We start from the raw sequence: 14470 nt of genomic DNA, 5'->3' as shown, positions 1-14470 counted from the left end.
ATCTGAGGTATTTCAAATGCCGATTCATTGTATTATTGTAGCGTCATAACACTGAGGTGCACACGGCACTTGAACGCGCCCCTAGGCCCCGCCCATTTGCACACAGCTGCCACAAGTGCACGTGAGCAAAACAGTCAACACGCTGTTGTAGTAAGAGGTGCTGGTGCTGCCTTCAAGGATCGTGTGCAGTGGGAAAATAACACTAATTCACACGTCGCTTGTGTCGGGGAGAAAAGTGGGCGTTTATCTAGGAGAGCGTGACGAATTGTTTACCCGACACAACTCGAAAACAGCATTAATAGTCCCACTCCAAAATGAACCGCAAATGCGTCTCTTTCATGAATAAATGTATTTGGTTCTCCACTCCACTCCAAGATTGAGTCGTTGAAATTCTTTGTATTTGGATGAAAGACAAAAAAGAATGCCTTTCAAGTCTTTTGTCCTTTGTGACAAGATCATGCCTTCCGTTTTGCACTCGTCACCGATTTACTGCCCTCTCCTTGTAAATGTTGTCAAGTCATGCTTTAGTCATCTCATCATGATCTGACCCTCATATGCAAGGGAAAATGAAAGATGCACCCATTCTTCCTGTCAGAAGGGAATCTAAACTTTAGATTGATCTAAAATGTGGTCAATTTTACTCATCATATTACATAAGACAATCTTGACAGTTGGTTATTATTTTAAAATGATGAAAAGATTTAATAATAAAGTACCATCACTTTACTCAGGGCCTGCCCCAGCCAATTTGTGCCCTTGGAGAGATTTTATTTGGCAGACCCTCCAACAATTTACAAACACTTACAAAAGAAATGGAATTTTTAACGTTACTTTTAATAAGATAACATCACACAACTTTGTAAGGAATTCCAAGTCGAGGCTACTGGAATGAGAGCCTCGTCAGGGAAAAACTATCCCAAATGGACTTCCTACACCCCGGTTCTTGTTTCCAAATGAAATCCTGATGCATTAGTTTGTCTCTGAGTCTTCAATATGACAAATAGAAAATACAAAAACTGTGGTTGAGTAGAAACAGCAGCGATGGGTCATACCTCCATCTCCCTGGGATCAGGAAGTCCGGCAGCCCCCACTTAAAATATAGTTGTTTATAAATCAGTGACAGGAAGAGTTGTCAATTCTTAAACCTACATGTCATTATGTGAATGCATTATTATTCAGTGTCATCCGTTTTATCAAACAACTAATGTGTGTGTGTGTGTGTGTGTGTGTGTGGGAAGGGGGTATCCTAGTGTGTAGTGAAAGTTTCAACATAAAAATATTTCTAATGTAAAATATAAAATGGAAAATTTCCTTAATTTCATGACATTTGTTATTGTCATTCAAATCTTGTGAGTGACTTGCTGTTGTGACTTCTAATCGTACCAACAAAAAGAGGCAACCATTTGGACTCGCTTTGGTCCAATTTTCCTATTTTTTCTTCCCTGTGCTCTCGATAGCTTTGGTATTTTCGTCATATTCGCACTCTTGTCTGATGTCACGTCAATACCCCCCCCCCCCACACACAAACACACATTCACAGCTTCACCACTTGAAAGAGATTAATTTACCCACTGAAGAGTTTAGCGGGATTTTATTCAATGATCTAGCAATGTTTTATGTTTTTGGTTTCTTTCTTTTAGCATTCAGTAGTTTGACTGTTCAACAAAAGTTGAAAGTGAATGACTCCTTCAGGTAGTCACCATCTGTGAACAGTTTTCCATGTTTTATTATTTGCAATAGTGCTGGAGTTTGGGGATGCAATCCACTTCTTAAATCTATTTTTGCACTCCTCTAATTTATCCAGAAGTAATGCAATCACACTTTTTCTCATTTTTTTTGCAAATTCTTTTATTTGACAACTTCTTGCTATAGAGCCAACAATCAGGAAATCCGTTCGCATTGGTAATGAATGAAAATGATTCGGTCCAATAAACGTTGAATCCCCTGTTCTCCTCAGTTATTTTTCTCTTTTACTCTTTGGGATCCATGGCCCGTCACACAGCCGCTGGTTTATTTACAACAGCCACATGCCTAGCATCTTGCCCTGTTGATAGAGACGTGTGTCGCATGCTATGACACGTTGGCAAAAATGTTGAAATTTCATATTTATTCTACACATTTTTACAGCATCAGAAAACGTTAAGAATGTTTGTGTCATGTTTGTCCCCCTACAAAAACCATCCATCCATTATCTGAATCGCTTTTCCTCTCAAGGGTTGCGGGGGGTGCTGGAGTCTATCCCAGCTACCTTCGGGCAGTAGGCGGGGTACACCTTGAACTGGTTGCCAGCCAATCGCAGGACACACAAAGACAAACAACCATCCGCGCTCACACTCATACCTAGGGGCAATTTACAGTGTCCAATCAACCTAACATGCATGTTTTTGGAATGTTGAAAGAAACCGGGGTACCCGGAGGAAGCCCACGTAGGCAGGGGGAGAACATGCAAACTCCACACAGGAAGGCCGGAGCCGGAATTGAACCCACAACCTCTGCACTGTGAGGCCATCGTGCTAACCAGTCATCCGCCGTGCCGCCCTACAGAAGCCATATTAAAACAAAAAATATATTTCCCTACCCCCATCTTTTTAGATTTTCAAACATTTTTGAAAAATCTCCAGGGAGCCACTAGGGCGGCGCTAAAGAGCTGCATGCCGCTCTGGTGCTGTGGGTTGCCGACCCCTGGGCTAACTCCAAAATAAAGTGCTTTGCAGTAATCCAGTCGAGATGTGATGACAACATGAATCACTGTTTCAAAGTGCTGTTGAGAAAGAGGAAGCTTTATCTCAGCCAGCTGCCTATGATGAAAAAAAGATGGATTTAACAACAGCACCAATTTGCCCGTTCAAATTAAAATCACTGCTCAGTTTAAGATCAAAGTTTGTGACTGATGGCTTTAGATAAGGAGCCAGGGGCCCCAAGTTTAAGTTTTATACTACAACAAGGTGTGCTAAACCAGCCAAATGGTATGCTAAAAAAATGACAAACCAGAAAATCAATAGAAATATGCTCGCAAACGCTATCATACCAACTCCAACTCACTAAGAAGGCGTGTACGAGACTGAGCTGGTTACAGGGGCAGAGTGACTACGTCAAGATTCCGGAAGTGACGTCAGGATTCCCTGCTAGTCAAATTCACATGCAGTGCAGTGTTTAACATGAAGATGGCTCCACATAGACGGTTTTTGCCTGAAATTTAAGATTTCAACAAACATGGACTAAAATGTCAAAATAATGGGTGAGGGACAGCAACAGGACATGTTTTATTTATTTAATGACAACACCTTATTGACAACTTTGCCAATCTGCATTGAGATTTACATTTACATTTAATTTATCAACTAACCTTTTCATTTTTGGTGAGAATTCTGTGTCTCATTGGAATATTAATCAATCACATTCAGAATAATCAGAATTAATTGATATGGAATTGGGCATAGACCCAGATATTCCACCTCACTGAGAGCAATGTGTCAAATAATTTGCTTACCTCAGTTGGTGACATCCGATAACCCAGTGTCGATACAATGCCTATACACTTGTCCACCACTGCAAATTACAAATACAGTCGTAAATATACAGTATTAAATTAATACATATCTGATTCTGTCAAGCATATACAAGCATTATTCAAAGTCAAAATATTTAATACAGGTCGCACATTAGATTGTGCCGTGAACTATTTATTGTAGCTGATGTCTGTGTCTGTAAACAGGCGTTTTCATTGAAATTTCCAGCACAAGTGGGATGCAATCTACATTCAGTATGACCGAGTTTATGAGTAGCTGGGTGTTACAGGCTGAGAAGGGTGTTGGTTTTTAATGTAGAAATTTCACAAACTATTTGTCATCCGTAATCTAAGATATGACTGGGACTTTTGTTGTTAGTTTTTTTTTTAACCTGACCTACCCAAAAAGGTCAAAAACTGAATATTACACAGTGGAAATCATTGATCTCATTTAATATTTTCCCACTGTTGCAAAACGCTTAGCTGTGTTGTCCTCCAACAAAGAGGTGGAGTCATGTCCACTAGATTATTACACAGATGCGTCACAGAACATAATTCACTCGAAGGGGACAACTGTAAACCCTTGCAAATTCACGACTCACTCTTTGTGAACTTAATTGCTTGTGGATTTTTCTGTAAAACATAAACTGCTGTAAAAAATACCTATTAGGGCCTATCTGCCCACTCCTTCTCTACTGCCCAAACTAAAGAGCCTTGTTAAGAAAGGAATAACGATCTTAATGCAGAGTGGTGACCTACCCAAGGTGATGCATAAAAAGGTTCAGATCACTATTGGTAATGAGAGTTAACAGCTGATTCGCTAGTTCTGGCTAACTGCTCAACATAAAGTACACTAAGTGCTCAAGATAGAGTTGTTTTAGAAACAGCCATCCACTCCAATCCACTCGTCTGTAAGATCAAATGAAATAATGTCAAAATGTATTGGGTGCATAGAAATAGTATATAATACAATAGAATAGAATAGAAAATTATAAAAAATGTTAGGGGTTTTATATTATTCCCCTCTGAGACTAGTGAGGGTTCCCTGCATAGTGAGTGTGAGCCAGATCGTGAATGTAGAGGAATAGTGACTAATGGCTTTCAGATGATTCAAACATCATATGTCAACACCATGTCAGTAATTCTCATCAATATAGCACCGATGTGAGAAATCTGCACCACACTGATGGTCTGTTGAGTTATGGACCAACTTCCTGTGGTGATCAATGGTGATATGTCATCTGGCTGCGTTTTGGTAAAGTGAGATAAACGCATTTTGGTCTGTCTGGGATGATGGCGATCATGAGGAAGTCTGCTGACATGTTGTATGCACTAAATGTCACATGTGAAACATAAGGCAATGCAAAAAGTGTGTTTAATGAGTGCAAAATAAGAAAGAGTCTGATACATGACAAATTTCGGGAATTAATTGCTGACCCAAAAGTTTGAAGTAAAAAAAAAAAAAAAAAAAAAAAAAAAAAGAAAAAACTAAATTTGACAGTTTTGACTCATTCCAGAGTAAATATTGAGAAACTCTTACGAGAAGAGGTAGGACAGGCCCAGTGCTCACAGTTGGCAATGCTACAGTACAGAGCAAAGTGATAAGCAATGATGATTATGATAAATGTTGGTATTTTTAGCATTAATTATTAATGAGGATACTGCATGCAAGCATGACAGAGACAGTATGAGCACAACTATTTAAAAGCGACTTGCATATGGAGTTTTTTTTATAATCATTTTTTATTATAATAATAAAAAAATATTTTAATAATACTTCATAAATGAGACACAAGTTGAGGCATAAAACTGACTACATGCATAGTATAAGAATGAGGATGATGATGGTGACGATGATGATAATTAAAAAAAACACCAATAATACACCGCAACAGAGGGATGGCCAGTGCTCTGTTCAAACAGCAGAGGCGGTATAAAGTACCATGCAATACAATATAATGCAATAAATTTGTCAAGGTGGACCATGCCAAACCAGATAATGTGGAACAAAATAAATAAATAAATAAATGGACAAATTTAGGTTGTAATAAAATAAAAATAAAAATACACAGATTTTTTGGTTGGAATTTTGCATTTATTTATTTACCCCCCAAAAGAGTAAAATATTCCCTAAATATTGCGTATCTGTAATAATAATTATTTGTAATATATTTAACATTACAAATAGTTTTACCAGCAGTTGCAAAAAAAAAAAAAAAAAAATAGACACCATGGAGAACAACCTTACAGCGTCAGTAGTATTGATGCAGTCTACAATACTACAGTAATACAGTAAAACACGCATGATACAATTCAGGGATGCTTTCCATTCAAATAAAAAAATACCAGTACAAGTGCGACGCCCTCATAGTGACCACTGATCCCGGTAATGAGCGAAGAAGCTATGCCTGGAAAACCACTTGTCAAAGTGGGAACTCAATGTCAGTGGCCTCCACATTTGCCAAGAATATACAGTTTGATAACCCTTGAAAGCCTGTCAACAAACAGCACAGTGTTGTGTCCCGGAAGGGGGTCAGCGCCATCGCAGTTTTAAACAATTTCACTCCAAATACACAAGAACGTGCAGATATCGGAAGAGGAGTCCTTTTGGTGAGTGATGTTCGAGGTCACGCATGGGGGAAGCAGGGTGGAGTGTGTTTCAGAGGTGAGTGTCATATAGTGGGAGGGTTTGTCTTGAGCTGTACAAATACAGGACTGAGATGCACACCGAGACAAGTGTGTGGAGATTCTTGAAGACGCAACTTTTCGATAGGACAACCTATGATGGCGCACCACAGGGGTGAGTCTGTCTGTCTATCTGTCAGCCTGTCTGTCTGTCTCTGTCTATCTATCTATCTATCTAAAGCAGGGGTGTCAAACTCATTTTTGTGGACGGGCCACATCGTAGTTGTGGTTTCCCTCAGAGGGCCGGTATGACTGTGAACCCATATAAATTGATTGGAAAGCCAGTTTTGAAATCAGAAGCTAGTAAGTAATTGTTCAACAATTTTTCAATTTATTTTAAAAGGGGAGGATTGGTAACAAATAAATGGCAATATCTCATATCTCAGTGTTGTTAAAAGTGAAGAAAATATGCTAGAAACAGAAAGTTGATGCAGATGATTTGCCCTTTGCGGGCCACATAAAATGAGGTTGCGGGCCAGATCTGGCCCCCGGGCCTTGAGTTTGACACATGTGGTCTAAAGTGATGCAAAGTAATCCTAGCCCTATCCGTCTTTAGGTAACATTTTGGATGTGGATCTGAGATGTCGTCACAACAACATGGCTCACCATACCACGGAGATCGATTGGGAACGCTTAATTGTGCGTAGGGGTCAGCCCTTCACTCTCTCAGTACAACGCTCAGAGTCTGCGCACCGTGAAAACTCCCTGGCTTTGGTCCTGCACCTTGGTGAGTAAATTGGTGATCCTGAATTCAGTTGACTGGTGGGTTAGAAGGTCAGCCTTTTATAGAGGTCAAGGTTGTTAGTTGTAATGTGAATACTTCAGCATAAAATATATATTGTTGACAATATTGTCAGAAGTGGGATCTCGGTGGTCGCTTTGGTTTCATGGTCAGTCATCCCAATAGAAAATCGACCTTTTCAAACAGACTTGGTCCGAATCCAGATTTAAAGAGTTACTTTTTATTTATGTCAATGATGTTAGACTGCAGATGCGTCACTTCTGCTGACTTAATGTATTTAGATAATTTCTCATGTGTTCTTTGTTCAGGCAAGCGAGACGAGGTGGTGATCAGGGTTGAGAAGGGAAGCTTCAACAAAGACGGTTGGTGGTTTACGCAGGAGCAAAACCACGGAGAAACGCTGCTGACTGTGCACAGCCCAGCGGATGCCATCATCGGCCATTACCGTCTGGACGTGTTGGTGACGTCACCCAATGGACACGTGGTGGAGAAAAACGAGAACGTTTCCTTCCACCTGCTTTACAACCCATGGTGCAGAGGTAAAAAAAAAAAAAAAACAACAAAAAAATGTTTGTTCTTGCTAAATCTCATGACGATATTTTGAATGTGTGCCACAGATGATGCTGTGTACATTTCTGATGAGAAGCTCCTTCAGGAATACATCATGAATGAGAATGGGATCATTTACGTGGGCACCTCGGACTACATCCACAGCCGCCACTGGCACTTTGGACAGGTACGTGCTTGTGTGTGAATTGTCACAGCCCTGTGACAGCACAGACTGTCAGACTCATCATAAATTGTGCTCGGCGGAGAAGTAAGAGGCTGTCAGAATGTAACCAGACCACACAAACAAGAGCGTCACCCATTTGCAGTTTGATGGGAAAACTCTTAATCCATCATCTCTGTTCCTCTCGCCTATTTGTGTCACTTTTTTGTCACAGTTCGAAGACAATGTGATGGACATCTGTTTTGAAATCCTGGACAACTCCAATGACGCCTTGAGAAACGCAGAGAAAGACTTGAAACAAAGATGCGACCCGGTCTACGTCGGCAGGATCATCTCGGCTATGGTGATGACAACGACAATGACACACATTTTACTTTATGACTCCGCAGTTGTCTGGAAGCCAGTCCAAAAGGGGGCGGGGCTACTACCCAAAGTCTGCTTGGATAGTCTCCAGCTCACAGATTATTTGTTATTAGTACAGCTCGTACCCCAAATCAATTTTTGCTATTTGCTTAAGCTGAAAATCAACTGAAATTTGTTTGTGCACAGATCCAGTGTGATATATTTTCATCACGTGATATAATACAACATTCAATTGTATTTTTTTTATTGAACTTTTTTCCCAAATAGCTGTCTCTCTACATTTTCACTTTTTCTCGTAACCCTTTGATGTGGGTCATGTCTAATTTTATTATTAAAATATGCGGTGGGCTGATGAAGGCACGCAGCGGGCCACAAATGGCCCGGGGGTCACAGTTTGGACACCCCTGCTCTCCATTGCCCAGAAATGTAAATGTGATTTCAGTAACCCGTGAGTGACCTAATGTGGATAAGTCGCACAATGAATAGATAGATAGAAAAAATGAAAAGTAGGATGAGAAAGCACACTAACAATTCAGTTCACGTGTCCAGGTGAACTCCAACGGTGACCGAGGCGTGTTGGTGGGCCGGTGGCAGGAGCCGTACTCTGACGGCGTCTCACCTTCCAAATGGACCAGCAGCGTTCCGATCCTCCAAAAGTGGAGTAATGGCAGTGCCAGGCCGGTCAAATACGGCCAGTGTTGGGTTTATGCTGCTGTGGCCTGCACGGGTGAGCCTTTGAAACCTCTCAAAGCGTCCAGCTCTTGCATAATTGTGAACTGGTCACACACAAGAACCAGTGCAACATATTCTGAGAACATCATGTCTAAAGCCGGATTTTGTTGTGTGTTCTCGACAGTCCTGCGCTGCCTGGGAATCCCAACACGTCACATTACCAACTTTGCTTCAGCTCATGACACTGATGGAAACCTTTCCGTCGACTTCCTGTTCAATGAAAAAATGGAAAGTCTTGATTCAAGAGGGAGGTCCGACAGCAGCTGGTAGGAAAGCGATCACAAGTTCAATTAAAAACATCAAGTCCTCCATCATCACGTCATTCGTCATGCATATTTCTCTCATTCTCCTGTGTTAGGAACTTCCACTGTTGGGTGGAGTCCTGGATGAAGAGACAGGATCTCCCACAGGGAAATGACGGCTGGCAGGTTTTGGACCCAACTCCTCAGGAATTGAGTGATGGTACAAATCTTTATGATCTCGTCAACTTTGTTTGAATAAGGGGATTCTGACTATTTCCTGACACAATGACAATTGAAACAAATTAGAAAGTTGGGATGTCTGACTCCGGTCCTCGATGGCCCCTGTGCAGCATTTTTTCGACGGCTCCCTCCTCCAACACATTTGATTCAAATTGAACAAGATGATTATCAGGTTCCTCAGAGCTTGCTGATGACAAAATATGCTGGATGGGGCCCCTCGAGGACCGCAGTTGGACAAAGACTAATATTAATATATATATATATATATATATATTATTTGTCATTCTACGCAGATGATAAAGAATATATGACTAGGTACTGTTATATTGTCTTTGTAACATTTGTGGTCAATTTGCGACTGAAATTGTTATGGATGCTGCAACATATATTCTTATTAGGATTAGCATTAGGCTACTGGACTGAGAGGTTAAGCTATTTAGTCGTTTTAAGCAGACAAGGTGTAATTCTTTTAGTTTGACAGTAAACATTAAGTGTAGCCGTGTCAAATAGCTTGAATCCTTTTTTTTTTTTTTAATTGTCCACTATTTGCTAAAGTGCTGCTTATTGTAAAGTGAGTTGAGTTCTCTACCACCATAAAGCGCTCATATCTCAAGCCTGCCTTTGCAAATCAAAGCAAACAGTTGGGTGAACGACGGCTCGCATCTCCAAAAGCTTCACTTGTCACTTGTTAGTAAATCAGCGCACGTATTCCTCACCAAAGACATTTTATTGACTTCTTAGGGGAGTTCTGCTGTGGTCCGTGTCCTGTTACGGCAATCAAGGAGGGCAATTTGGCTGTCAAGTACGACGCTCCGTTTATATTTGCTGAGGTGAACGCTGACATCATTCACTGGATTGTCCGAAGAGATGGCCAACGTCAGAAGGTGAGCCTACATTCATCGTTCTCCCTCGAAGAAAGTCTTGCAGGTCTTTTATTTAAAACTGCTGATGCTTTAATGTTGAAGATCAGAGTGTCCAAGGACAGTATTGGCATTAACATCAGCACCAAAAGTGTTTTCAACAACAGCAGAGAAGATGTCACTTTACACTACAAATATCCGGAAGGTAAGTGAACAGTGTTGCCATAGTTACCTCGAATAAATTTTTATTTAAGTTTTATTTTTTGATTGTCACTTATAAATATATTAATTTTTTTAACATTTTTAACTGTTACTTTTACCACAGCAAAACTTAATGTTTATGATTCACATTGATCAAATACCCTCAATAACACAAATCATTGTATACTAACGAGAAAATTATTTTCCCTTTGTTGAATGAAAGTAATTATCAACAACGTCAATTAATGTCCTCAGGCTCCAAAAAAGAGAGAGAGGTGTACGAGAAGGCGGGACGTCGAGGCAGAGATTTGTCTCCCGACAGGACGAAACCAGGAAAACTGCAGATGTCCATCAAACATGGCAAACCTGTATTTGGATCAGACTTTGACGTCATTGTCGAGGTATGAAGTGCTTGGACAGTGATAAATGAAAGTGCTAATGGCACGTTAGCAGCACCGTGCAAAAATCCTCCAGTCACTTTGACATGCTATGACAATAAATTTAGGCCTCGTCGTTCACGACATGAAATGGGGTTCAATTGAAAATTGATGTCGATAGTAAGTCATGCAGTCTTAGGAATGGTTTCCGTGCTACATTTCACTGCATTAGGTATGTGATTAAAATATGTTTAGTATCGTAGGAGAACTCACTGCCATTGTTTTTTATGGTGATACATTTTAATGATAACTTACATTGTTGCACAGGACTGTAGATAGCATAAATTTAGCGTAAGTGTCGTTATTCATGAAACCATGGCAACATAACCAGACTCAAATGAACTAATTCTATTTGCAGTTGAAGAACGATGGAGGAGTCGAAGCTCAGGCTCGTCTGACCATGCTGGCCTCGGCAGTAACATACAACTGTATTAACCGAGGGGAGTTTGAGAGACAAACCAAGAATGTCTCGGTGCCGGCCCACAAAGGTTGGTAGCTTAATAAAATGCAAATGGCACCTTGACTTGAATTTGTGTCTAGCAGGGACATGGCCCAGTAAGTGACATCTTCAAAATGTGCCGTTGCCGCAATGTGTGTGTCCAGTTCACAAGGAGGTGCTGCACGTGCGCTACGATGACTACGCCAAGTGTGTCTCTGAACACCACGTGGTCAAGGTGATGGCGGTCCTTGAAGCTCAGGGAGAGAACGAACCTGTCATGGCCGTGGTCAAAATCCCACTTAGCTTGCCTGAGGTGCTTGTAGAGGTACGTTACTATTCAGTGGACCCACCTCGGCCAAGAACTGGCGGTTGTGAACCACCTTGTTTCGAGAATAGATGACCGTATCCATAAAAAGCATCACATGACTGTTCAATTGTCATTATACAGGTTCCTGGTAAGGCTGTTGTGCATCAAGCCGTTACAGGCTCCATCTGCTTTACCAACCCTCTCCCGGTGCCACTGAAGCGGGGCGTTTTCACCGTGGAGGGGGCAGGCCTGGTGACCCCCACAGAGGTCAAGATGAAGTGAGTACCGACTTGGAAAGAATGCGGGTCCACAACTTCATTACTATAGCTTTTTTAACCCCCTTTTTTTTTTTCTTCTTTTCGTTCAGCGGTGACATCGGCCCAGGTCAGAAAGTGTGTGTCAAGCTCACCTTCACCCCCGCGCGGGCCGGCGTGAGGAAACTCCTGGTGGACTTTGACTCAGACCGGCTCCAAGACGTGAAGGGAGCCGCTACAATCATCGTTGGCCAATCTTTCTATAGACACTGAATTAGCCATAAAACATTGTGACCATTATATTTTTAGCTAGTGTAAGAAACACAAAGAAAATCATCACCAAAAATGGTTTTATGCTGTTACTTCACGTTCCTTACAAAGGCATCTAATTTCTTCCATGTACTACGTTGTAAAATGTAAAGCGCACACAAATGACCACTGTTGCAATAATCTGAGTTTTTAACAAATGTTTTGCAAATTAAATCAAATGTATTTATGTATGCTTGGTTGATTGATATTCATAAAATGTGTGCACTATAGTGTGTAAAGCTGAAATGAAGATTTGCTCTGGATTCTTTTAATAAAGATTGCTTCTTGAAAATGTTACATTTAGTATTTTATATGTTGACTCTTACTGAGACCTGAGCGTGTTTTATGTTTTATTTTGGTTTTTTTGCAATGAGACATCCACCCATGCATTCTTGCGGGGCTTGTCCTTAAAGTCAATTTTCCATTATACATCCTCAATGATGCTGGAAAACAATTTCAAATTTTGCTTTGGATATCTCTAACCCCTTTAATTAAGAGTCTCTGTCCATGAGCATAATTCAGCCAAGAGGTCTTTTGCGATGGGGGGGAGAATATCTTTTTAGTCTGTTTACTGTAGTACTGATCAAACACAAAAACAAAGCAGGGTAAAATCTCAAAGGAGGACTAGAAGCCTGCAGTTTGGCAATCACTTGACTCGTCCTGAGTGCTGACATTTGTGTCGTCCATATGGCAAATGCCTCATTACAAAGTTAAGACGTGCTTTTGGACACTTGAGTGAAAGGAATATTTTGACCATTGCACTAGCCAGCCGCTTGAGATTATCATCTTTTAAACTCATACGGGCTTAGTAGTCACTATGAGGAGAATGTTTTTAGTTTGGTTTTTAGTTTGACCCTAGAACATATATTGATCAAAATTAAAACACATTTTTGGATTTATTTAAAAATGACTTTTCAATCCGAACACGCCTCTTAAAGTTTCTCTGCACTGTCCTGCGTTAGCCTTTAGGTCATATCCCTTCTGACCAAAATCTTAGTTTGCGTTGATATTTTTAGGTCCACTGTGCACAGATTCAAAGGACCCACTTGGAAGCCACATAATACTCCCGCATTCTTCCGTAGGTAATGTTATTTTACGCTTTGTGCATGTTAGTGACCATTTATTCACCAGCCCATCGCCTGAGACCAAATTGTGGATTTTATATCTATTTTCTGTGTGGGTTGCATTCGGGCAAAGCCGTTCTAATATTCTACAGTAGAGGGAGACAAAGGTCCACTTTTTAAAACGCTGCTTTCGCCTGCATCGTAAAATTGCCGCTTCATGGAAAAGACATACGAAGCCGACTTTTAGTACTATATATACTACTATATATAATACTATACAATAACACATGAAGGCATTTTAATTTGGAGAGTCTACAAAAAGCACATTATAAGAAAAGTCAGCCAGAACGCACTATGTCAGGATGGCCGAGCGGTCTAAGGCGCTGCGTTCAGGTCGCAGTCTCCCCTGGAGGCGTGGGTTCGAATCCCACTTCTGACAGAAACCTTTTGACTTTGCGTTTTATGAACCCAAAATGATAAGATGCACACTACTTTGCGCAATTGGTCAAATGTGAAGTCTGGAATTTTCACAAATTTCTAATTGTTATTTATTGTGGCCTCCCGCCTGTTAATTCATTATAAAATGTAGCTGTTTTTTTCAAACTAAGTAAAAATTTCATAATAAAAAGATTATGTTTGAAGAGGTTTGTTTCTTCATTCCCGTATTTAGACCTGCATGGTCTCAATCAGCCTGTGATTGGCCAATTATAAAAGTGGTTGGAATCAGTTGAGCTGATTGGTTCAGATATTAATCAAGCTCCAAGTCTGAAACATTGGTAGGATGAAACTGATTTGAATTCAAGTAAAGACATTTAGTGGGGTGGGCGTATAAAGAAAACAAAATATTAAATGAAATTATATATTTTTAAATAGTAGGAAAACTTTAAAATTTAAAACTGTCTATTTCAGTGAGTGCCAAATAAACTACATTAATGAAATACATTTGTAAAAAAAAATCACAGATCATTTGTTTGGAAATATATTCAGCGAATTAAAACATGCGCAGCAGCAATAAGGAGTAGAGTAGAAGTAATAATTTTTTTTTTTTATTGTAGATTAGTTGTTTAAAACCATATGTCACTAAGAGGTTACCCATAGACCAAGGTCAAACAGTGATCAAAAATGAAAAGAAAAACTTGAATGGATTTGTTGGTCTTGTGCCAGCCAACCCCCTCTCAAAACGTTGGAAATCAATTTTGCAACGTTTGCAATTTCCTCCTCGATCCAGGGTATAGCCCACTGAAGTCACCCTAGGTCAGAGGGGATATTAGACTCCAGCACCCCTGTGAACCTGACGAGAATAAAGACAATGCATACGTGGATAATATATGCTATGAGGCTACGAGTGCCTTAGAAA

General features: G+C 40.4%; 1 protein-coding gene and 1 non-coding gene across 2 annotated transcripts; both read left to right on the top strand.

Moving 5' to 3' along the window:
- The first annotated feature begins 6250 nt into the window (after window positions 1–6250).
- On the top strand, window positions 6251–12325 carry LOC148335282 (protein-glutamine gamma-glutamyltransferase 2-like). The gene is made up of 15 exons (XM_088298758.1): window positions 6251–6308; window positions 6750–6920; window positions 7244–7474; window positions 7553–7671; window positions 7880–8008; window positions 8578–8755; window positions 8885–9026; window positions 9119–9222; window positions 9984–10126; window positions 10208–10307; window positions 10559–10704; window positions 11099–11228; window positions 11344–11504; window positions 11628–11764; window positions 11854–12325. Exons 1-15 carry the CDS (start codon window positions 6290–6292, stop codon window positions 12011–12013), a joined length of 2070 nt encoding a protein of 689 aa, XP_088154884.1. The 5' UTR covers window positions 6251–6289; the 3' UTR covers window positions 12014–12325.
- A 1144-nt stretch (window positions 12326–13469) lies between these two features.
- Window positions 13470–13552, top strand: trnal-cag (transfer RNA leucine (anticodon CAG)). Its single transcript has one exon. It is a non-coding gene; the product is annotated as a tRNA-Leu (tRNA).
- The last annotated feature ends 918 nt before the right edge of the window (window positions 13553–14470 follow it).

The sequence above is a fragment of the Idiotropiscis lumnitzeri genome, chromosome 6, assembly GCF_059441095.1.
Source record: "Idiotropiscis lumnitzeri isolate Australia: NSW breed Sydney's pygmy pipehorse chromosome 6, RoL_Ilum_1.0, whole genome shotgun sequence".
NCBI classification, from domain to species: Eukaryota; Metazoa; Chordata; class Actinopteri; order Syngnathiformes; family Syngnathidae; genus Idiotropiscis; species Idiotropiscis lumnitzeri.
Note: the sequence above shows the minus strand (reverse complement) of the source record. Positions and strands in the feature narration are given on the sequence as shown.

Excerpts from the sequence above, each read along its gene's own strand:
- LOC148335282 (XM_088298758.1), top strand. Across the intron at positions 8,756-8,884 it reads TGCTGCTGTGGCCTGCACGG|TCCTGCGCTGCCTGGGAATC; the intron begins GTGAGCCTTTGA and ends TGTTCTCGACAG. Across the intron at positions 10,308-10,558 it reads ACACTACAAATATCCGGAAG|GCTCCAAAAAAGAGAGAGAG; the intron begins GTAAGTGAACAG and ends TAATGTCCTCAG.